General features: G+C 42.1%; 1 protein-coding gene across 2 annotated transcripts in view; it reads left to right on the plus strand.

Moving 5' to 3' along the window:
- Positions 1-24,807, plus strand: part of bmp2k (BMP2 inducible kinase) — a 136,273-nt gene that overhangs the window by 69,380 nt on the left and 42,086 nt on the right. For both annotated transcript variants that reach the window (XM_041193141.1, XM_041193150.1), the window contains exons 4-8: positions 802-944; positions 1,254-1,375; positions 5,600-5,681; positions 15,032-15,164; positions 18,264-18,367. In XM_041193141.1, the coding sequence (XP_041049075.1) occupies positions 802-944; positions 1,254-1,375; positions 5,600-5,681; positions 15,032-15,164; positions 18,264-18,367 (584 nt within the window). The remainder of the gene's footprint in view (positions 1-801; positions 945-1,253; positions 1,376-5,599; positions 5,682-15,031; positions 15,165-18,263; positions 18,368-24,807) is intronic.

The raw sequence follows: 24,807 nt of genomic DNA on the forward strand, positions 1-24,807 counted from the left end.
TAGGAGTCTCATAGATATTTGTTTAATTTGTTACTACTTTTAGTAATGCCAGCAGATGTCAAATTCCTTTTGGCAATGAATGTTCAAACTTGAAAAATTGTCAGACCTCCAAATTGGCTTGGACCAACATGTTATAGAACTGAGCAAACTCAGGATCCTGGTTCTGAGCAGGTGTAAAGTTTGAACAGCTGAATCTGATGCATCCGTAACGCAGCCACCACCACCCCTCCCCCACCCATCAAATGACCATACTCACCTTATTGTCTGGGTTGCACTGCCTGTGCAGTGATTACTTTTTTCTTGTTGGCAACTGTGGGCAGAGACATTAAAAAAGTAAAAAGGGAAATGCTGTGGAATGATGATTTTCTTATTCAAATTTATAAAAACGAAAGGCAGTGAGAGTAGGATAGAAACAATGTTTTCTGTGCAAAGCTCAGCCCTTAGTGCTTCAAAAAAAATCTATCTTTTTATTGCAGTCTTATGCTTATTAAAGGTGTGCCCGGTACTGGAGATTAAGTACTTTCCAGTTTAAGTCATTCAAGTGTCAGAATCGAGCATTTCAGAATTGGGAAATAGTTTACAGACTTATGACTTTAATGCATAGGGATTTTACATGATAATGTGCTAAAATAACTAAAATTTCAATTACTGTGTAGCAATTTTTGTTCATCCAAAGACCTTTTCATATCCATTTGTAATATTAAACCTGTATACATATTTGATTCTTTGCCCTACTGTTCTGAAATTGAAACTACTAGTTTTTGCACAAGCAGAAACCATTTCATGGTTTTTATTTGACAGCGGGACAAGTGGTGAACAAAATGAACCAGAGGCTGCAGACCGGTTTTGCTGAAACAGAAGTTCTGCAAATTTTCTGTGATACCTGTGAGGCAGTTGCAAGGCTGCATCAGTGCAAAACCCCAATCATTCACAGAGATCTCAAGGTAAGAATCACAGTGAAGTAGAAGTGTTCCATATTTTTGCAATACTACTGAGTTTCACAGATTACATCAGTACAAAGTTCTAATCACCTGCTACGTTACGAATATTGGCTCCGCAACTATCCTGTTGATCCCTGCACTAAATTAAAGGAGATATTTTCATTTAAAATTAGATAATATGAGGTAGGTATATCTCTCGATTCATTTTGAGAATTGAGTTGGCCTTTCCAGTTTGTCTCTTTGAATTGCATTTACTTGTCATAACAGTAGTTACTTTGTATAAGTTTCTTCTTGTTTTTCAATCTTTTTTAGGTTGAAAATATTTTGTTAAATGACAACGGAAACTATGTACTGTGTGATTTTGGAAGTGCAACTCACAAAATTCTCAATCCGCAAGTACATGGTGTCAGTTCTGTGGAAGATGAAATCAAAAAGTAAGACCTTTTACTGAATTCCTCAAGCTTTACTTGAGATGGATTTTACACTATTCTGAAAGCTGCCATAGTATTCTGTGTTGCTGTTTGTCGATCAAAGCAAAGATGACTGGACTCTAGAAATCTTGCCCTTTGTTCTCCTTTTAGCTAGCTTCCACAGTTACCTTCCTATTGTCACTGTTCCACTAATGTTTTTCTTGCAACTTTTTCACGTTTTTCAAATTAGTAATCTTTCCAACACTGTTAATGTAATGCTGTTAGCAGTATTTTATATTTTTTATTTTACTGCCTATGTATCATTTTTAACTCTCTTGTTCCCCTTAGTTTGGATGCCAAAATTGGCTTTGTATGCTTTTAATTATTTTTTAATGTGGACTGTGCAAATTACATCAACTCAGAACTCCCCTTGACCTGAGAAAAGATGCAGAAATAGCATCCTAAATGAAGAACTGTTCAGAGTTTCGTCTGTGGGCAAAGTAGTTTTGCACTGTAATGACATACTGTATGTGAATGACATACTCATGTGAAAGTCAAATTTTAGAGAACAGATTTTTAGCTCAAAAGTCAGGGGGTCGACTTTTAGACAAGGAATGTTTTTGAGGGATTGATATGCGTACTTGATTTGGGCCCAAAATGGAATGAAGTAAAAACCAGCAACATTAAAGAATTCATATTAATGCTCTAATATTTATTTATTTTATGACATTACAAGCTATTTACATTTCATCCAACATTAAATGTAAATATATACCATGACAAATTAGCTACAACACTTCACATTGAAATCATTTGAAATCACTGATCACTATCTGGATCTCCAAACAATTCATTCCAATAGCCTGGTTGTATAACATCATCAAATGGCACTTCATCGGCTGCAGTAACTTCAGTATCATCATTCCAGAAGTAATTGTTCTTGTTATCATCGAGCACATTTGATATTCCAGATTTTGGAAATTATTTTTTGATAATATTGGGAGCAAGTTCGTTCCACGTATCCGTGACCCATTGGCACAATGTTGCTAGTGTGGGTTCTCGCATTTTTTTTGCCTTTATCGAATGTTTTCTTGTCTTCCAACATCCAATTGTTCTTCATCTTTTGGATACTTCCCTCGAGAGGTTTGTTTATACACACATCCAAGGTCTGAACAACACTTGTAAGGCAGCCAGGAATAACTGCCCTGTCAGTGTTGGTTGATTTCACATCATGGACTACATGTTGACAAGTGAGATATGAACAATGCCCAGATGAGCAAACTTTTTTTTCTTTGCATAGTCCTCCTGGTCTCAAAGTCCATACTTCTTTGGTCCATTAAACTGCCTTCATCCACCCAGCCTTTCTGGTGAGCATGAATGTCAGCATTTTTCTGAAATTTCTCTTTGGGGAGAGCTTTGCTTTTGAATATCACCGCAGACTGTCTCCCAAACAAGAAGGAATCACTGTGAACCATGTCTTCTTACGACCAGTCATCTTTACAAGGATGGTTTCTTTTCACCAATATTGTTTACATCTTGTTGCTGGCATGTTGAAGTTCATTGGTGTTTCATCTATATTTCCAATGCAGGCCAATCGATACACATGTCAGATGACAAACCAATGGAATTTGGTGCTTTTATTGTTGAATTCAGATGACAGACACTGAAATTTTTGTTTTCTGACAGGCTACTAAATCTCAATTTTCATGAATCTTGTGCCCCACCTGGCACTGGCCTTGAATTCTGAAATACTGTCTTTCTTAATTTCTCTTGAATGCTTAGAGTTGGATAGCTCCAGTGTGATAATATGACAGTTTTGCTGATGTTTGTTGATCCATTCTGCTACATTTATCTCCACTTTAAATTGAGCTGTGTATTTGTGATTCTTTCTTGAAGGCACTCTAATAGATAATGTTATACACATTAGTGATGTCGATTGGCTAGGAGATCACCTTTAGAACTGGCAGAGGGAAAATCTAAATGTTCCATGTGTGCCTTTAAAATAATGAACTGTAATGATTACCGATAAGTAATTAATCACAACGTGGTTTGATCCCTGAAAAACTAGGGTGGACGTTTACAGAGCGTATGAAAACTTACATTTTTTAGGCCAAAAGCCATGGGGTTGATTTTAAGATGAGATTGACTTTTACATTAGTATAAATGGTATCAGTCTGGAAAACATGATTTATACTTTGCAAGTGCTTTAAAGCTATCAGTAATGTATGAATCTTTTGAAAAGTGGAAAATTTAAGTGCGGGGCATTTCCTTTGGTTCATCAATTTCAGCTTAAATATACTTTGTGTGTACCGTATCTTGCCATAGTCATGTTGAATAAATGAAGAACCTGTGTAATTTTGAATTACCTGTTCGCTGTAAGGATTAAAATGGTTGTAACCCTCAGCTTAATCCATTTATTTTTTCACCAAGTGTCACTGGGCATTATGTACCATAAATATAGAAAGCATTTTAAAGCTGTTTTGTGGAAAAACATTGATACTGCAATTAACTAAATTTTGACATGGCTGGAATATGTATACATTTTAGCCACTGGAGACTTCCAGTGTATTTTACACTGCCCAAAATGTAGGTACTGTACCAAATAGCCCTACTTGAACTCTTCACGTTTTATTTTTTAAAAACATTTTGTAATATGCATTGTTATCCATATTAGCAAAAATAGCAATTTCACTTGTATAGTTTTGTTTCTATATTGCTAGTGCTCTACTGCTAAGAAATTAGTGAACACACTTTTGCATGTATAATTTTGGTATGATTCTGATCTCCATTGGGGCACAAGGTGAAAGGATGAGCAGAAGTTGGACACTGGTCTAGAAGCTGATTATTAGGTCATCCAGGGCATCATAGCTGGGGGCGGTACCCCAAAGATACACTGTGGAGCTCCCCTAGAAGTCCCAAGGTAAGGATTGCATGGCAATTGCCCAGCAGTTCAAACTTCTGTTGGGCAATTGCCCTGCAGTCGGAGCCATCCAAAGGTACAATTTAAATTGCAAACTTTGGACAATTCCGGCTGTCTTGCAGTAATGGTTACCACTTCTAACTCCTGGATAACTATAGTGCTGATGTCACCCCCCTGCCACAGACCATACCCCTCCCATTCACACACACACACACACACACACACACACACACACACACACACACACACACACACACACACACACACACACACACACACACACACACACACACACACACCGCCTCGCACCCCTCCCCACCCAAAACTGTTTTTTCTTTTTCCCACTTCCCACTCCTACCCACTTAGCATACATACAAACATACTTTCTTCATGGTTTCTAAAGGCATCTAGACCTTGAAACTTACCTGCTCTATGGCTGCTAGTGCTGTTTTAAAAAAAAAGGAATCATGGCTTCCTCTGCAACCCTGGGCTGAAGACCTCAGGAGTGCGCTGCCCTACACAGTACTTGTCTAGCCCTGAGTTGGAAGGTCGGGCAAGAAAGGATTGGCTGGATTTTGAGGTAAGAGACTAGGAGAATAGTGACAAGCTGACTCTGCCACTCTGTGGAAGTTCAGGCCAGCTATGTGGGAGGAGACGACAAAAACAAAGACTCGATCAAATTTGGGAAATTTTATTTTCTTCCTATCAGGAGTTGGGACAGGAAGAAAATGCCACCAGATGTTTGTGGAAACCTAATATCAATTATCAGTTTTGGATTTCCTTGTGCACTAACATTCACTCAATACGGTAGTAGAGATACAGAAAATAAAATTGTAGGTATGAAATTGCTAATTAATATGGATAATGTAATGCTTGTTGCAAAAATTGTGTTTTTCTTAAATGAAATGCTATGACTCATTAGAAATAAAAGAGCTTGCTTTCTAAAAATGAGAACCTAAATGACCTGAGGCTGTCTACCTTCATCTTTGGACCATGCGGCCCATTGGTTTCTAAAAGATACAAGAATGAGGTAAAAGCAACAATGGCACCGAGGGATTTAATTTGTTTCTAAGTCATTTGGAGTTTTCTCCTTCATAGTCTAGAACACCTGAATCTTTTCATTGTGTCACTGCTATGTTATCCTCTCCAAAAAAGCTATTCTTGTGTGAACCCTACCAATTGCAATTAGTAAGTGCATTTTACAGGTTCTGGTGCTGTAATTAGTGCAAACACAAAACAAATGTAACAAGTGTTTAAATTAACTATCATAATAAAAATACAATAGAACAGGATTGCACAGAAGTCAACATTTGAGTTTTCCTTTTTAGGTATACAACGTTGTCTTACAGAGCCCCTGAAATGATTAATCTTTATGGAGGAAACTCAGTCACCACAAAAGCTGATATATGGGTGAGCAAAACTTTCAAACTTTCTCAAGACTTTGGAAGTATTTGATGTTTGAAGACAGTTGAGTGAACAAGAAGGCTGCACCCTAGCATTTGCAACTTGAGTACCTGAGGAAAGAGAATCATTTACACAGGTGCCTTGAAAGAAAGTTAGGGGGTCAGCTGCTTAGTGGGTAAAAGTTGCTGAGAACAGGAAATTGTTCTAGGATGAGCTTGGAAAGATCCTGAGGAAAAATGGAAATGAGTTCAGGGTGAGGACAGAGAAGTCTGGAGAGAGGATTGGCTTGATGGGAAAGGGGGAAGGAAACAATAGCTTGGTGCTCACTGCAGCTTTGAGGATGATTAACACATCGTGAATGTATAATAAAACCAGCTGGCATGAGCATTACACATACCACGTTGTAGTGCATGTGGGGCTTGTAACACTACCATCCTTAAGTGCCTGCTCTAGTTATTGTATGGAAAATTGTCCTTTTTGCCAGAGATAGACTTTTTTGAGCATCCCATTTATTCCGCTTTTGGCACAAATGTGCTTTGTTATTTACAAAGGTCACCACTGCCCCCCAGTGGCATAATGTTTCTTTCATTTGGTAATTTGCATATTGCAAAGTACAAGTTAGTTTATAGTGAACTATATCTGATAGTGAACTAGTTAATTTCCTCTGGCGTTACAGGCAAAAGTACAAATTCTATCTCCTGTTCAATTTCTGTTTGTCTCTGTCTCTTTCTCTCATTGTTTCATTTTTTTCTCTTATTCTCTCTCTCTCTCTCTCATTTTCTTTCTCTCATGCTCTCACCCTCACGCCTGTCCCTTCTTGTGATCAGCCACAAATGCATGATCAGAATTAAAACTATAGAGATGTTTTAAAGATCTGAATATTATCTTATTAAATGATTGTGTGATTTATTTTGTTAAATAATCAGTTTTTTGGGATCTGAATGGTTGTAGTGTTGGGATCTGGTTGTAAGAACATTTCACAGTTTACTCAAAGATACAACAATATTTTGTTGATCATATGTTTTTGGAGACAAACTAGTGGCTCTCTGGTGTCTAGCGCAAAATTTGTTAACCACAGATTTGTAAAACGCAGCTTCAATAAGGAGCACCTCTCACCTAGAGAACATTTTGTGAACTTTTGGGTTGCTTCTATGATTTTCTATATATTAATCTTGTAATATCAGCTGTCTAGTGTTAAGAAAAGAGTCTGCTTAAATTAAATCTATTCTAATGAAGAACATTTACATTGAATTTTCTTCTTAGATTGAGTGGCAGCCTTTTTAGAAGCTGCCAATCATTCTGTTGTTTGAAATCTGTCGTTTCTGAAACAAATCCGTAGAAGTAGAGCTCTTCTTACATTTTGTAATACACTACAAAATGTCAAAATTTAGCATTTCACTTGTTATAACAGTAATTACTTAAATGCTGCCTTTAATATAGTGAAAGTTCCAAGGTGCCTCACAGGAGCATTATAAAACAAAGTATGACACTGAGCTACATAAGGAGATATTAGGTCAGATGACCAAAAGCTTGGTCAAAGAGATAGGTTCTAAGGAATGTTCTGAAGGGGGAAAGTGAGCCGAGAGGTGAAGGGAGGGAATTTCAGAGCTTGGAACCTAGGCAACTGAAGGCACACTCACCTATAGTGGAACAGTTATACAAAAGTAAAATACTGCGGATGCTGGAAATCTGAAATAAAAATAGAAAATGCTAGAAATATTTAGCAGGTCTGGCAGCATCTGTAGAGAGAGAAAACAGTGTTAACGTTTCAGGTCAAGGATCTTTCTTCAGAGCTAAAGAGAGATAGAAATGTAGTTTTAAGCAAGTGAAAGGGAGGGAAGAACAGAAGGGAAGGTCTATGATAAATTGCAGGGCAGGAGAGATTAACTGACAAAAGATTACATGGCACAGAAGGCAAAGGGTTGTAGTAAAGAAGCAATAGATTTGTCCAGAGTGAGTATGAATGGCAGAATAATGAACTGCTGCGTTTAAAAGCAAAATGATCAAAAACAGGATGTGGGACTTGGTTGGTGGGGAAACAGAGTTGACGGTCTGAAATTGTTGAACTCGATGAGTCTAGAAGGCTGTAAAGTGCCTGATCGAAAGATGAGGTGCTGTTCATCAAGCTTGTATTGAGCTTTGTTGGAACAGTGCAGTAGGCCGAGGATGAAAATGTCTGCATGAAAGCAAGGTAGAGAATTAAAATGGCAAGCCACCAGAAGCTTGCTGTCATGCTTGCTGTCCAAGTGGAGGTGTTCTACGAAGCAGTCACCCAGTCTGCGTTAAGTCTCCCAAATGTAGAGGATACCGCACTGTGAGCAGCGAATACTAAATGGAAAGAAGTACACAAGCCATTGCTTCACCTGGAAGGAGTGTTTGGGACCTTGGGCTTTGAGGGCAGAGGACGTAAAAGGGCAGGCATTAAAATTCCTGCATTTGCACAGAATGATGCCATGTAGGGGGCATGAGGTGTTGGGGTGATTGAGGAGTGGACCAGAGCGTTGCAGGAGGAATAGTCCCTTCAGATTGCTGACACGAGGGGAGGGAGCGATATGTTTGCTGGAGGCATCATGCTGAAGGTGGTGGGAATGGCGGAGGATGATTTGTTGAGTCCAGAGGCTGACAGTGTAGAAGGTGATGACAGCAGAACCTCTATCATGGGTTCTGGGTGGGAGGAGAAGGGGTCAGAGCAGAAGTGCAAAAAATAGAATGGACATAGTTGAGGGCCCTGTCAATCATGGTGGGGGAAATCCTCGGTTGATTAAAAAGGGAGACATATCAGAAGTACTAGTGTGGAAGGTAACATCATCAGAACAGATACAATGGAGAAGGAGAAACTGGAAGAAAGGAATGGAGTCTTTACGGAAAGCAGGGTGTGAGGAAGTGTAGTCAAGGTAGCTGTAGGCATCTGTGTGGCTTATGAGCATTAGTTGATGGCCTATCCCCAGAAACAGAGACAGGGAAGCTGAGGAAGAGACCGAGCAGTTATAATTGGGAATACGCAAGGCTAAAGTTAAGAGGAGCACGTATATCTGAGGGTTGTGAGGCTGGAGGAGATTACAGCAAGGTAGGGCAGGTCATGGAGAGATTTTAAAATAAGGATGAAAATTTTAATGCCTGATGGTGAGGTCAAGCTGGGTGTCACTGGGGTATGTGTGAAAGCCAGCCCTGAGCCTTTGGATGATGTCGCCAAAGGGCAACATATCGATGAGAAACAGTACGAGGCTGAAGATAAATCCTTGGAGGACACGAGAGGTAACGGTGCAGGGGCAGGAAGAGAAGCCATTGTAACTGATTCTCTGACTACGATTAGCTGAAAAGAATGGAACCATGTGAGAGCACTCCCACCCAGCTAGACAACAGTGGAGAAGCATTGGAGGAGGATGGTGTGGACATCCATGTCAAAGACTACAGATGGGTCAAATGGATGAGGAGGAAAAGTTTACCTTTGTCACAGTCATGTAGGATGTCATTTGTAACTTTATAAGAGCGATCTATGGCAGGGGTGGAAACCTATTCGGAGGGGTTCAACAATGGAGTTTCAGGAAAGTGGAAACGGATTTGAGAGCTGAAAAAACATTCAAGGACTTTGGTGAGGAAAGGGAGGTTGGAAATGGGATGGTAGTTTGCAAGGGCGATATGGTCAAGGGTTAGCCTTTTGAGAGGTGTCATGATGGCCGATTTAAAGGAATACGTGTGCAACATGCTATATTAACTAATGTAGTGCTTGTGAAAGTTAAAATTACATATTTTATACATTAACGTTGCTTTGATGTTTTTGTAAAAGACAAAAGAGAATTATCTTCATTGCTTCTAATACTGGCTTCCTTGGCTCTAGTTGTTTTTTTTATGTGGGCTTTGCTGGCTGGGCCAGCATTTATTGCCCATCCGTAGTTGCCCTTGAGAGGTGGTGGTGAGCTGCCTTCTTGAACTGCTGCAGTCCATGTGGTGTAGGTACACACACAGTGCTGTTAGGAAGGGACTTCCAGAATTTTGACCTGGCAACAGTGAAGGAATGGCGAGATACTTCCAAGTCAGGATGGTGAGTGACTTGGAGGGGAACTTCCAGGTGGTGGTGTTCCCATCTATCTGCTGCCCTTGTCCTTCTAGATGGTAGTGGTCATGGGTTTAGAAAGTGTTCTCTAAGGAGCCTTGGTGAATTCTTGCAGTGATCTTGTAGATGGCACACACTGCTGCTACTCTGTGTCGTTGGTGGAGTCAGTGAATCTTTGTGGATGTGGTGCCAATCAAGTGGGCTGCTTTGTCTTGGATGGTGTCAAGCTTCTTGAGTGTTGTAGGAGCTGCACTCGTCAAGGCAAGTGGAGAGTATTCCATCACACGCCTGACTTGTGCCTCATAGATGATGGGGAGTCAGGAGGTGAGATACTCGTTGCAGGATTTCTAGCCTCTGACCTGTTCTTGTAGCCACAGTATTTATATGGCTAGTCCTGTTCAGTTTCTGGTCAATGGTAACCCCCCCAGGATGTTGATAGTGAGGGATTCAGTGATGGTAATACTATTGAACTTCAAGGCGGAGATGGCTAGATTCTCTCTTGGTGGAGATGGCCATTGCCTGATGCTTGTGTGTTGTGAATGTTACTTGCCACTTGTCAGACTAAGCTTGGATATTGCCCAGGTCTTGCTGCATTTGGACATGGATTGCTTCAGTATCTGAGAGTTGCGAATGGTGCTGAACATTGTGCAATCATCAACAAACATCCCCACTTCTGACCTTATGATGGAAGGAAGGTCATTGATGAAGCAGCTAAAGATGGTTGGGCCTGAGGAACTCCTGCAGTGATGTCCTGCAGCTGAGATGACTGACCCCCAACAATCAGAACCATCTTCATTTGTGCTAGGTATAATCCAAACCAGCAAAGAGTTTTCCCCCTCATCCCCATTGACTCCAGTTTGGCTAAGGCTCCTTGATGCCACTCTCAGTCAAATGCAGCCTTGATGTCAAAGGCAATCACTCTCACCTCGCCGCGGGAGTCCAGCTGTTTTGTCCATGTTTGAACCAAGGCTGTAATGAGGTCAGGAGCTGAGTGGCCCTGGCGTAATCCAAATTTGGCGTCAGTGAGCAGGTTATTGTTAAGCAAGTGCTGCTTGATAGCACTTTTGATGACCTCTTCCATTACTTTCCTGATGATTGAGAGTAGACTGATGGGGCAGTAATTGGCCAGGTTGGATTTGTCCTGCTTTTTGTGTACAGGACCTACCTGGGCAATTTTCTACAACGACAGGTAGATGCCAATGTTGTCGGTGTATTGGAGCAGCTTGGCTAGGGGGTGCGGCAAGCTCTGGAGAACAACTGTGTTCAGCACTATTGCTGGAATATTGTCAGGGCCTATATCCTTTGCAGTATCCAGTGCCTTCAGATGTTTCTTGTACTTCCATGTATGTCTCACAGCAAGGAAGTGGTTAGGTTACAAACAGCAAGTACTGGTTTTTGTTCTAAATGGTCAGAATAGGTGTCAATCGGTTAAAAATAAAGATTAGAGCTGGAGCTATAAATGCATGCCAGAAGTTGTTACTTGTTATCTTATAGACTTATTCAGCTGAGGGGGTTGGCTGCTCATTTTTGGTCAGTTATATTCATAGTTATTACTGTTTGTTTTCTACTTCATTTTCTTGTGTTGTTAGGTTGTCAGTCTGTTTAGTTGTGATTTGTTTTATGAATATTAAATTGAAACCAGTTACGAAAGTCATACAGAAACTTGTAAGTGTGATAGAGAAAATAAAGAGGTGGTCAGATTAACTGTGTATTAAAATTGAAACTTTGCAGATATTGTAAGAGTTTTTTTTTCTTCAGAACTACTTGTCACCATAATATTAATTAAGAAAGAAAACTTACACTTATCTTTCATGATCTCAATGTTGCAAAGCGCTTCAAAGTTAATAGAGTACTTTTGTAGTAACTGCTGCATTTTCAGGGATCGTGGCAGGCAATTTACACAGCGCAATGTCCCACAATCAGCAATGAGATAAATGCCCAATTATCTGGTTTGGTGATGTCACTTGAAGAATATTGGCCAGGATACCCTTACTCTTTGAGTAGTACAATGGGGTCGTTTACATCCATCTGAGAGGGTGGACAAACCCTTGGTTTAACATCATTCGAACGATAGCATCTCTGACAGTGCAGTACTTCCTTCATATGGCACTGAAGTGCCAGCCTAGATTGTGCTCAAGACTGATTATAGCCCATAATGAAGTTAAAATTGCATTATTATTATTATTAATAATAAAAGTGCAGTTTGTTTTCTTGTAACTTCTGAATGGGCAGAAATATTTTTTGAAGAAAGAAGTTGGCCACTTATATATTGCCAGTTCCAGACCTTGGCACCTCTATATGTATTAACCCTGCTTTTTTTTTATTTGTTCATGAGATGTGGGCATCACTCATAAGGCCAACATTTGTTGTCCATCTCTAATTATCCTTGAGGTGATGGTGGTGAGCTGATGCCTTGAATTGCTGCGGTCCATGTGGTGTAGGTACACCTACAATGCTGTTTGGAGGAAAGTTCCAGAACATTGACCCAGTGAGATTTCCAGTGACTTGGAAGGCAGCTTTCAGATTCCCATGTGCCCGCTGTAGAAGATGTGGAAGGTTCTGTTGAAGAAGAATTGGCAAGCTGCTGCAGTGCATCTTGTATAGGGTACACACTGCGGGCATGGTGCACCTGTGGTGGAAGGAGTGGATTTTTAAGGTAGATGGGGTGCATTTCAAGCAGGCAGCTTTTCCCTGGATGGTGTCAAGCTTCTTGAGTGTCGTTGGCACAGTACTCAGCTGGGAAAGTGAGGAAAATTCCATCACACTCCTGACTCATGTCTTGTAGATAGTGGACAGTTTTTGGGGAGTCAGGAGATGAGTTACTCGCCAGAGAATACAGAGCCTCTGACTTGCTCTTGTAACTGGCCTAGACTGCTTCATTATTTGAAGAGATGCAATTGAGACTGAATGCTTTAATCACCATTGAACATTCCCACTTACGACTTTGATGGAGGGAAAGCTATTGACAGCTGAAGATGGTTTGGCCCTCGGACACTGTCCTGAATAATTCCTGCATGGATGTTCTGGGGCTGAGATAATTGGTCTGCAACAACAATCTTCCTTTGTGCTAGCTATGACACCAGGCAGTGGAGAGTTTTCCATTAACCCCAATTTTACTGGTGTACCTTGATGCCATGTTTGGTCAAATGCTGCCTTGATGTCAAGAGCAATCACTCCCATCTCACTGCTGTAATTCCCCTCTTTTCTCCATGTTTACAAACAAGACTAAAATGAGGTCCAGAGCTGAGTGGTTCTGGTGGAACTCAAACTGAGCATCAGTGAGCAGATTATTGTAAGTGTCGCTTGATAACATGAACATAGTGGAAACAATATTTCTATGATAATGTACAGAATGCTTTATTGATGATTGAGTGTGGACCAATGGAGCAGTAATTGGGTGGCTTGGATTTTTTCAGCTTTTTATGAATAGGACATACCTGGGCAATTTTCCAAATTGTCAGATAAATGCAAGTGTTGTAGCTGTATTGAAACAGCTTGACTGAGGGTGCGACTATTTCTGGAGTACAAGTCTTTAGCACTGCAGCCAGGATGTTGTCAGGGCCCATAGCCTTCACTGGGTCCAGTGCGCTGAACCACTTCTTGATATCATCTGGAGTGAATCAAATTGGCTGAAGATTTGTATCTGTGATGTTGGGGACTGAAGGAGGTGACCAGATAGGTCATCCACTTAGCACTTCTGGCAATAGATACTTGTAAAATATACCATTAACTAAGAAAGTTGTATTTTGAGGTTGTGCAATTACATGTTTGGTTTCCAGTAGCAATTTTGTCTTTTTTTGGCATGGGAGGAGGATTATTATACCTATAATTTTGAGATATTCAAATGCAATATGCAACACTGTATTAAGAAAATACACTGACAATATCTATTGATTTTAGCTGAGTTTTTGTTTTTAATTTCCTGCATTTATAGGAGCTGCATTGTAGCACCTGCCTTTGTTAGTTATAATTGTGAGCACAAAATAAAATGTGTAACTCAGGTTATTTTCTTTCAGCCTGAAGCATTTGTTCTGGAATTCAGGAACAAATCATGGTGGAGCATACATATCTAATTCCTGTATGGCAATTTATTTTCATAATGCAAACTTAGAACTTAAGTTCTAAATGGAGTAGGATTGATCTTTTAATCTTGATTCCTATCAGAATTGGACATTTATGTTCCCATGCATGCTTCTCAAAAGATTGAATTGTTTCTTCAATTTGAAGAACTCTTTCAACATTTTCAATTTAGAGAGTAACATTTTGTGATTAGAATTTCTTTTAAACATGAACATAGTGGAAACAATATTTCTATGATAATGTACAGAATGCTTTATGATCCTCAAAAGAGGAAGCAGTATTAGCTGAAAATTTAAGGAGACCCTTGCTTTGTGGCAAGTTTCTTTACCGTGGCAATATATCTAACCAATTAAATTCTTATGCCATTAAGATGTTCTCATCGTTAGCTTTATACCATTGTTGCACTACTTGGTAACTTCTTGCATGTTTGTGGTGGCAAGTTGCACTGATTGCTTTTCTGTCGAGGGAGATAACTGGGTTTACATATGCGTGTAAGCTATCCCCCCTCAAAAAAAAAAGTGAATGAGTTTAAGTGAATAAGTGTAACTGTTTTCTTTTGTGAAAGTAAGTTGAGATAATGGGTGTTTTGCTGTCATAGAAGTCTACAGCACAGAAAAAGGCCCTTCGGCCCATTGAGTCTATGGCGGTCAAATAAGTACCTAACTATTCTAATCCCATTTTCCAGCACTAGGCCCATAGCCTTGTATGCCATGGCATCGCAAGTGCACATCCAAATACACTAAAATGTTATGAGGGTTTCTGCCTAAACCACCCTTTCAGGTAATGAGTTGTTGGCCTGTGGCTGAGATGAAGGAAACAAACATTATCCAGCAGTGCTGTAGTGTACTTTATTTATAGGGCCGCTGTTGCTATTTGTTTAAAAGTTGGTTAATGGCATCACGGGCAAATAATCTTTGCACAAAAAAGAATTGTTAAACCATTAGAGGTATACAACATACCATTCAGCACATCAGCTTTGTTTCAGATCTAATTAAAAATGCTGTTCTCGTCTCTCATTCCCTACCACCCAAAATAGTGAATCTGTAGTTTGCCATGGATTAATGAGCTGCAAACTAATTTGATGTAATGGTTTTACATAAAAGCTTTTAGTGTAGATGGCTATATGGTTTACTATCGGATTTGCAGTGATTGTTGCATTTTGTTTGAAAAAATATGATCAAATATTTCAGCTTAAAAATAATCAATTGATTTCTTTTTTTAGGCTCTTGGATGCTTGCTGTACAAACTTTGTTTCTTCACATTACCTTTTGGAGAGAGTCAAGTTGCAATCTGTGATGGGAGCTTTACTGTGCCTGACAACTCTAAATATTCCCAGAAATTGCACTGTTTAATACGTATGTACACCAACTTTTTATTTTTAGAAAACTGCTTTGGGCTCCATTTAATCCGCTTTGAAATGGTTGTAAATATATTGATTCCTAAAAATACTAAAATGTCAGTTATTCACACGTTCTTTTCATTAACATGTTTTATGTGAAATTGGAGGCAGGGCTTGGCCTAGCTTGAGAAAATTTACCAGAAGAGGTTGCGATCTAGTACGTGGTTAGAGAAATGCTTGTTTTTCTGACGAAAAATGCTTGTTTTTCTGACAAAAGTTAAAATGGCACTGACATACATTGTTACTGTACAAAGATACGCTACTGATTTCGATCATGTTCCCGATCAAATACTTGGAGAAATTTGCAATATGCTAAAGTGCTTTCCTCCTTCATATTCCATTCGTGCTGAACTGCAGATCATTAAAGTAAATGTATGGCAGAGAGTACAAATGCAATACTCTTAAACCAAAATATAATGGTATATATCAAGCACTGAAAATCGTGGGGAGAGACGAAGAATAGTGGCTACCATTTGACAGTGATGTACAGAAATGATATAAGTTCTAACTTATACTGAAAAGGTTCTTGAGCAGGAATAATTGGAGAGTCTACCCAGCGCTTCCAAATGAAGAACAGTGCATGGAGAACAAATTGTATTTTTACTTCCCTGTCCAGAGAAAAATAAAAATCAATTAAGGGTTGTGTGAATCAACATCAGTGTTTTTGCTATCCATTCAAGATGGCATCTATCAAATAGAAAATTGTGAATTTGAGTTAGAAAAGTCACATGAGAGATTATAAACTGTGAAGCTGCATGTAATAAAAATTACTGCAAATACTAAGCAATGTATGTAAAAAAAAATAGCCAATTTTGATCAGGCTTTGACATTTATGCTTGTTTAGAACTTGCAATGTTGACCTAATCATGGGACATTTTGCTGTTTGATTGCTATTGGTGGAATTGTCCCAGATTTGCATTAAGTACGGTAGCAGGTGGGTAAAACAACGTTTTACCCACCAGCCGCAATGGCAGGTTTTCATGCCGTATCGTCTCAAACTTGCCATTTTATTTGTGCATTCCTGGGGGAAACGCCATTTCCATGGTGGGCAGGCTCTCTCATCCGCCAACCATCACCTCGTCGTTTCATCATGCTGGGCGCCATATTTAAAGTCCAGCTATGTGCACTCATCTCAGTGCTTCCAGCCCATGACTATTTTAGGGAAGATGTCCACGAGAGGAAAAAAGACTGCAACCCCAGGTTTAATGGCGACACTGTAATGCCATTTGGGCGCTGTGATGCCCTCTACCCCTGCTTTGGCCACAGTACAGGCAGCGGCATCACCAATCCAGCATGGCAGGCACTGGCAGTGGTGGTCAGTGCCGATGCTGCACAGAAGAGGTTGGCCATCCAATGCAAGTAGAGAATGAATGATCTCATCCGTGCGGCCAGGGTATGGCAACCATTTCATCACTCTAAACTCACACCTCAAGCCCATCACACATTCACTGGCATCTCACTCACAGCCAGCTCAAGGGACATCACCACCCATTCTCTCACCCATGCCCTCATATGTCCATCTGGCCTCATCTCCTCTGGAGACTGCCACCTCAGCCCTTACCACCTTGAAGCCACTTGCACAGGTCAATATGTGTCCCCACACACACCTTGGGATACCCTCCTTCCCCAGTACAGCTCTCGTCCTACAGCCTCTTCCTTTGCCTGAGGCCACTTCTCCTCCTTTTGCAAACAAGACCTTGCCTTGCAGCCATAGAAAAGCCACCCACATATGGCTGATCTGGTAGATAGAGACCTACTCGTGAACTCACCCTAAAAGTGACGTAGTGCTCTCTGAGAAGCCTGGCGCTGATGACTGCTAGGGCTGACCGAAGTGAGGTAGGCAAACAAACCTTGAAATCCCAAGCGAAGTGCAGCCCTTCAGGTGCATGTCGCTTATGTGCTATTGTGAAACATGTCGGTTTGTTTTCCCGCTGACGTGGGCGAACAATCCAAAGGCAGGGGTGAGTCCTGTGGGCTGGCCTTATAGTGATATGCTGATGTATTACAATGAACTTCCTGACATCCGATGGCGGGAACGCAGCCTGCCATCGGCGGATGGAGCGGACAATCACAAACTGGTTTCCTGACTTCGTGAAGCCGATTTTTGGCCTTCTCGCCATATTGTCTGCTAATACCACCTGATGCTGGTGGGCACAGAAAATCCTGGCCTATGGGCAGAATTTTGCCCTTGGTGGGTGGGCCCCACTGGCTCGGCAGCCGGTGGGCAGCCGACCCCTGCCGCTGAAACAGGGCCCACCGCCATTTTGAGTGAGCGGGCCAATTAAGGCCCGCCCAGCGGGCTGCCCGCCGGGAAGCGCTATGCGCGTCCTGTGCGGGTGGAGGAGGGATTCCACAACTGTCAAAGTACGCTCTTTCGCACATGCGCGCCAAAGAGCTCACTGCTCTGAGATTAAGTGCTGTCTCAGGGAGATTACTGACAGTCTAAAAAAACTTTAAAAATAGAAAAATAAAAAAATTATTAACATGTCCCCCTCGTGACAATGTCACATGAGATGAGACATGTTAATGAGAAGCACAGAAACTTTATTAAAGTTTTTAAAAACGGACATGAAACCTCATCCCACCAGTGGATGAGATTTCATGTTTTTTCAAGCCCGCTGGGGCTCCTGGCCTGCCCGCCAGCCTTAAGATTGGACGGGCAGTGTCTTTAATTATCTTAATTATCCTGTCAGTAGCCTCAATTGGCCATTGACAAGTTGGCGGGCGGACAGCTGATTTCGCTGTCCACCTGCCTTCCTAAAGATTTAAATGGACGGGTTCCCCCTGATGTCATTCCGCCCCCAACTCGCCGACAGGAAAATTCTGGCCTATGTCTTTTGAAGCTATGTTTCACAAACCTGTTGTTTGTATTAATTTTGTAATTTCTCTATTTCACAAATGTTCACAATGTTTTATTTATCAGTGTATCATTGCAGATTTGTTAATTGTATCTTTGGTATGGAAAAAAAAATAACAACCTAATTAAATATACTATGCATTTAGTTACCCCATTTCATTTGTACATTTTTTAACTTGTGATTTTTGTGTTTAAAAGGCTACATGCTTGAACCAGCTCCAGACAAGAGACCTGACATTTACCAAGTTTCAAATTTTGCTTTTAAATTGACTGGAAAGGAATGTCCCCTGCCAAATATATATGTAAGTATATGTTCTGTTTTTAATAATGTATTTATTATTTGATGGTTCGTTAAAAAATTGCTTTGTCTTTTGCATATATCCCATTAGCTGAAAGAAACACTCTGATTGCAATAAATTTTTAAAAATATTTATCAGCTATATAAATTGAGGAATACCCCCATTCTTTTTGCTGCTGATGAAATTTTGTTTGGTTCTGTTGCTATTATTTAACTAAAATAAGTAAGTCAACCCACCATTATTTTGGAAGTATTTCCCATGCTGCTGATTCAATTCCTCAGCAAACAAGGTTGAGTAACCAGCCTGCAAAATTTGCTTTCAATCTACAATTGTTACCACTAATGAGATGTTAATATTCAATATTGTGGGCCTGCAACTAAACAGTGTTCAGATATCTAACACTGATATGAATAAAATCAATGTTTTCATTCTAAGAAACCATAAGTGTATATCTTGATTAACTGAGCTCTGCACCCAGACACCAAGGTTTCCAACCCTTTATGCTGTGCTGGGATTTAGAGGGCTTTCCAAAAAGGAGAGAAGTGGATCTGTAAATGCAGCTGACACAGGTTAATTGTAGTTGAGTTAATAAAGTAGGAGAGAGAATTCATTGTCTTCTGCCTCAAAATGACTGGATGCCTCGGCACAAGGACACTCAGTGAAACATGGTGCGGTAGTCTGCCCTGAGCCCCTTGCATTGAGAATACCAAAGGCAGCACAGAGACGGGAAGGTAAATTGCATTTTTGATTTTCTTTTAGCACCTTCCCACCCTGCAGAATGGCTTCAGGCTGCTGATCTCCATTAGAAGGCTGCAATGTTGAAGTTGTGACACACGACCGAAGGCTTGAAGGGGCTGCAGCTACATTCAGAAGTTCAAACTTTCTGCCAGCACTTGACCTTCCCAAGTTTATTATTCGTTCTTGGGATGTGAGCATTGCTGGCTCGGCCAGCGTTTATTGTCCGTCACTAATTGCCCTTGAGAATGTGGTGGTGAGCCGCTTTCTTGAATTGCTGCAGTTCATCTACTGTAGGTAGACCCATTGTGCTGTTAGGGAGGGAGTCCCAGGATTTTGACCCAGTGACAGTGAAGGAATGATGATATAGTTCCAAGTCACAATGGTGAGTGGCTTGGAGGGGAACTTCCAGGTGGTGGTGCTCCCATGTGTCTGCTGAACTTGTCCTCCTGAATGGTAGTGGTCGTAGGTTTGGAAGGTGCGCTGCCGAAGGCGGCTTGAGTTCCTGCAGTGGATCGAGTAGATGGCACACATTGCAGCCACTGCATCGGTGGTGGAGGGAGTGAATGTTTGTAGATGGGGTACCAATTAAGTGGGCTGCTTTGTCCTGTATTGCATCAAGCTTCTTGAGTGTTGTTGGAGCTGCATTCATCCAGGGAAGTGGAGAGCATTCCATCACTCTCCTGACTTGTGCCTTGTAGATCGTGGACAGGCTTTGGGGAGTCGGGATGTGAGTTACTTGGATGCAGGATTCCTAGTCTCTGACCTGCTCTTGTAGCCAAGGTATTTATATGGATAGTCCAGTTCAGTTTCTGGTCAGTGGTAACCCCCAGGATATTGATAAAGGGGATTCAGCGATGGTAATGCAGTTGAATCACAGAGTGCAGAAGAGGCCCTTCGGCCCATTGAGCCTACACCGACATGTGAGAAACACCTGACCTACCTACCTACCTAATCCCATTTACCAGCACTTGGCCCATAGCCTTGAATGTTATGACGTGCCAAGTGCTTATCCAGGTACTTTTAAAGGATGTGAGGCAACCCACATTCACCACCCTCAAACGCAGCTCATTCCAGACTGTCACCACCCTCTGGGTAAACAAGTTTTTCCTCACATCCCCCCTAAACCCCCTGCCCCTCATCTTGAACTTGTGTCCCCTCGTGACTGACTCCTCAACTAAGGGGAACAGCTGCTCCCTATCCACCCTGTCCATGCACCTCATAACCTTGTACACCTCGATCAGGTCGCCCCTCAGTCTTCTCTGCTCCAATGAAAACAACCTAAGTCTATCCAACCTCTCTTCATAACTTAAATGTTTCATCCCAGAAAATGCCCTGGTGAATCTCCTCTGCACCCCCTCCAGTGCAATCACATCCTTCCTATAATGTGGCGACCAGAACTGAACACAGTACTCCAGCTGTGGCCTCACCAAGGTTCTATACAACTCCAACATGACCTCCCTACTTTTGTAATCTGTGCCTCGATTGATAAAGGCAAGTGCCCCATATGCCTTTTTCACCGCCCCATTAACATACACCTCCATCTTCAGAGATCTGTGGACACACATGCCAAGGTCCCTTTCTTTCTCAGAACTTCCTAGTGTCATGCCGTTCATTAAATACTTTGTTTTCAAATTACTCCTTCCAAAGTGTATCACCTCACACTTTTCAGGGTTAAATTCCATCTGCCACTTATCTGCTCATTTGACCATCCCATCTATATTTTCCTGTCGCCCAAGACACTCAACCTCACTGTTAACCACCCGGCCAATCTTTTTATCATCTGCAAACTTACTAATCCTACCTCCCACATAGTCATCTATGTCGTTCATATAAATGATGAATAAAAGGGGATCCAGCACAGATCCCTGTGGTACGCCACTGGACACTGGCTTCCAGTCACTAAAGCTTCCTTCTGTCATCACCTCTGTCTCCTACAACTAAGCTAATTTTGAATCCACTTTATCAAATTACCCTGTATCCCATGTGCCTTTGCCTTCTTTATAAGTCTCCCATGTGGGAACCTGTCAAAGGCTGAAATCCATATAAACTACGTCAACTGCACCACCCTCATCTACATACCTGGTTGTCACCTCAAAAAATTCAGTCAAATTTGTTAGGCATGACCTCCCTCTGACAAAGCCGTGCTGACTATCCCTGATCAAACCTTGCCTCTCCAAGTGGAGATAGAATCTCTCCTTCAGAATTTTCTCCACTGGTTTCCCTACCACTGATGTGAGACTCATTTGTCTGTAGTTCCCTGGCTTATCTCTACAACCCTTCTTAAATAGCGGAACCACATTAGCTGTTCTCCAGTCCTCTGACACCTCCCCCGTAGCCAGAGAGGAATTAAAAGTTTGGGTCAGAGCCCATGCAATCTCCAGTCTTGCCTCCCTCAGCAGTCTGGTACACAAATCATCCGGATCTGGAGATTTGTCGACTTTTAGTCCTGCCAACACTTCCAATACCTTGTCACTCCTTGTATCAATTTGCTCAAGAACCTCGCAGTCTTGCTCCCTGAGTTCCAAACCTTCATCCTCATTCTCTTGGGTGAAGACGGATGTGAAGAATTCGTTCAACACTCTACCGAGTCCTCTGGCTCCACCCATAGATTGCCCCCTTGGTCCCTAATGGGCCCTACTCTTTCCCTGGTTATCCTCTTCCTATTGATATACTTATAGAATATTTTGGGATTTTCCCTACTTTTACCAGCCAAAGCTTTCTCACATCCCCTCATTGCTCTCCAAATTGCTTTCTTAAGCTCTGCCCTGCACTTTTTATACTCCGCTAAAGGCTCCACTGATTTGCTCCCCTTGTACCTGCTAAAAGCTTCTTTTCCTTCTCATCGTATCCTGAATATCTCTGGTCATCCATGGTTCTCTGGGCTTGGTACTCCTTCCTATCACCCTAGAGGAAACATGTTGAGCCTGTACCCTCCCCATTTCCTTTTTGAACGCCCCCCCCCCACTGCTCTTCTGTAGATTTCCCCACAAGTAGCTGTTTCCAGTCTACCTTGGCCAGATCCTGCCTCATTTTATTAAAATTCGCTCTCCCTCAATCCAAAACATTTACTTCTTGTCCATAACAAGCTTAAATTGTACCATTTTGTGGTCGCTATCACTAAAATGCTTGCCCACCACCACCTCAGCCACCAGTCCAACTTCATTCCCCAGAATTAGGTCCAGCACTGCGCCGTCCCTTGTTGGACCCTCTACATATTGACCTAAAAAGTTCTCCTGTGCACATTTCAGGAAATCCACTCCATCCAAGCCCTTAACATGATGTCTATCCCAATTAATGTTAGGAAAGTTGAAATCACCTAATATAATTACCCTATTGTTAATGTTTTTCCACACCTCCGCAAATTGTGCACACATTTGCTCCTCAATTTCCTGCTGACTATCTGGGGGTCTATAATAAACACCTAACAATGTGGCTGTCCCTTTTTTTATTCCTAAGCTCTACCCACAAATCTTCATTCGATGCTCCCTCCAAGATATCATCTCTCCTTACTGCAGTAACTGACTCCTTAACTAATAATGCAATGCCACCTCCTCTTTTACCCCGCTCCCCTGTCTCGCCTGAAGATTCTATGTCCCAGAATGTTGAGCTGCCAATCCTGCCCCTCCCTCAACCGCATCTCTGTGATGGCTACCAGATCGCAATTCCACGTGTCAATCCTCATCCTTAACTCATCTGCAATACTCCTGGCATTAAAGCAGAAGCCATCCAGTCTTGCCTTACTCCCTTGAAACTTAATGGAGCTGTACTTCCTCTGACTTGATTGTTTTATTGTATTATGATGTGTCCCTGTTCTGCTAACATTCTGTGTCCCCTCCCCTTGCTGAATTAGTTTAAACTCCTCCCAACAGCACTAGCAAACCTGCCCGCAAGGATGTTAGTCCCGCTCTGGTTCAGATGTAGACCGTCCCGCTTGTACAGATCCCACCTTCCCCAGAAATGGTCCCAGTGATCCAGGAACCTAAAACCCTCCCTCCTGCACCAACTCTTAAGCCACGTATTCATCTGTGCTATTCTCCTATTTCTGTGCTCGCTAGCACGTGGCACTAGGAATAATCCAGAGATTACAACCCGAGAAGTCTTGCTTTTTAGTCTACTGCCTCACTCCCTGAATTCCTGATGCAAGACCTCATCCCTCTTTCTACATATGTCATTGGTACCAACATGTACCCTGACTTCTGCCTTATCACCCTCCCCCTTCAGGATGCCCTGCAGCCGTTCAGTGACATCCTGGACTCTGGCACCAGGGAGGCAACACACCATCTTGGAGTCACGTTGGCGGCCACAGTAGCGCCTATCTGTTCCCCTATCGAATCCCCTATTACTATTGCTCTTCCTCTCTTCCTCCCCTCCTGGACAGACGGGCTGCTTGTGGTGCTAGAGGATTGGCTCTGTCAGCACTCCCCAGAGGAACCAGTGCCCTCATCAACGTCCAAAATGGAATACCGATTTGCGAGCGGGACCCCAGGGGACTCCTGAGCTACCTGCCTGTTTCTCTTGGACTGCCTGGTGGTCACCCATTCCCTTCCTCCCTCAAGTCCCTTCAACTACTGTGTGACCACCTCATATGTCACATTGTCAAGGGACAATGGTTATATTCTCTCTTGTTGGAGATGGCCATTGCCTGGCACTTGTGTGGCACGAGTGTTACTTGCCGTTTGTCACCCCAAGCCTGGATATTGTCCGTGTCTTCCTGCATTTGGACATAGACTGCTTCAGTATCTGAGGAGCCATGAATGGCACTGAACATTGTGCAATCATCAGCGAACATCCCCATTCTGACCTTATAATAGAAGGAAGGTCATTAATGAAGCAGCTGAAGATGGTTGGGCCTAGGGCCCTACCCTGAGGATCTCCTGCACTGATGCCCTGGAACTGATGATTGACCTCCAACAACCACATTCCTTTGTGCTATGTATGACTCCAACCAGCGGAGAGTTTTCCCTCTGATTCCCATTGACCCCAGTTTTGCTAGGGCTCCTTGATGTCACATTTGGTCAAATGTTGCCTTGATGTCAAGGACAGTCACTCTCACCTCCCCTCGAGTTCACCTCTTTTGTCCTTGTTTGAAGCAAGGCTGTAATGAGGTCAGGAGCTTAATGACCTTGGCAGAACCCAAACTGAGCTTCAGTGAGCATGTTATTGGTAAGCAAGTGCCGCTTGATAGCACTTTGATCCCTTCCATCACTTTACTGATGATCGAGAGTAGACTGATGGGGAGATAATTGGCCAGGTTGGATTTGTCCTGTTTTTTGTGTACAGGACATACCTGGGCAAGTCTCGTCAGTGCCTGGTAGATGCCAGTGTTGTAGCTGTACTGGGACAGCTTGACTAGGTGCGTGGCAAGTTCTGGAGCACAGGTCTTCAGTCCTATGCCAGAACATTGCCAGGGCCCATAGCCTTTGCAGTATCCACTGTCATCTGCCTTTTCTTGATACTGCATGAAGTGAATCGAATTGGCTGAAGGCTGGCATTTGTAATGCTGGGATCTCCGGAGAAGGCAGAGATGGATCATCCGCTCGGCATTTCTGGCCGAAGGTTGTAGCAGACGCTTCAGCTTACCTTTTGCACTAATGTGCCGGGCTCCCCCGTCATTGTAGATGGGGATATTTGTGGAGCTTCCTCCTCCAGTAAATTGTTTAATCATCCACCACCATTCTGACTGGATGTGGCACAACTGTTGAGCT

Source organism: Carcharodon carcharias, chromosome 1, assembly GCF_017639515.1.
Source record: "Carcharodon carcharias isolate sCarCar2 chromosome 1, sCarCar2.pri, whole genome shotgun sequence".
In the NCBI taxonomy this organism is placed as follows: domain Eukaryota; kingdom Metazoa; phylum Chordata; class Chondrichthyes; order Lamniformes; family Lamnidae; genus Carcharodon; species Carcharodon carcharias.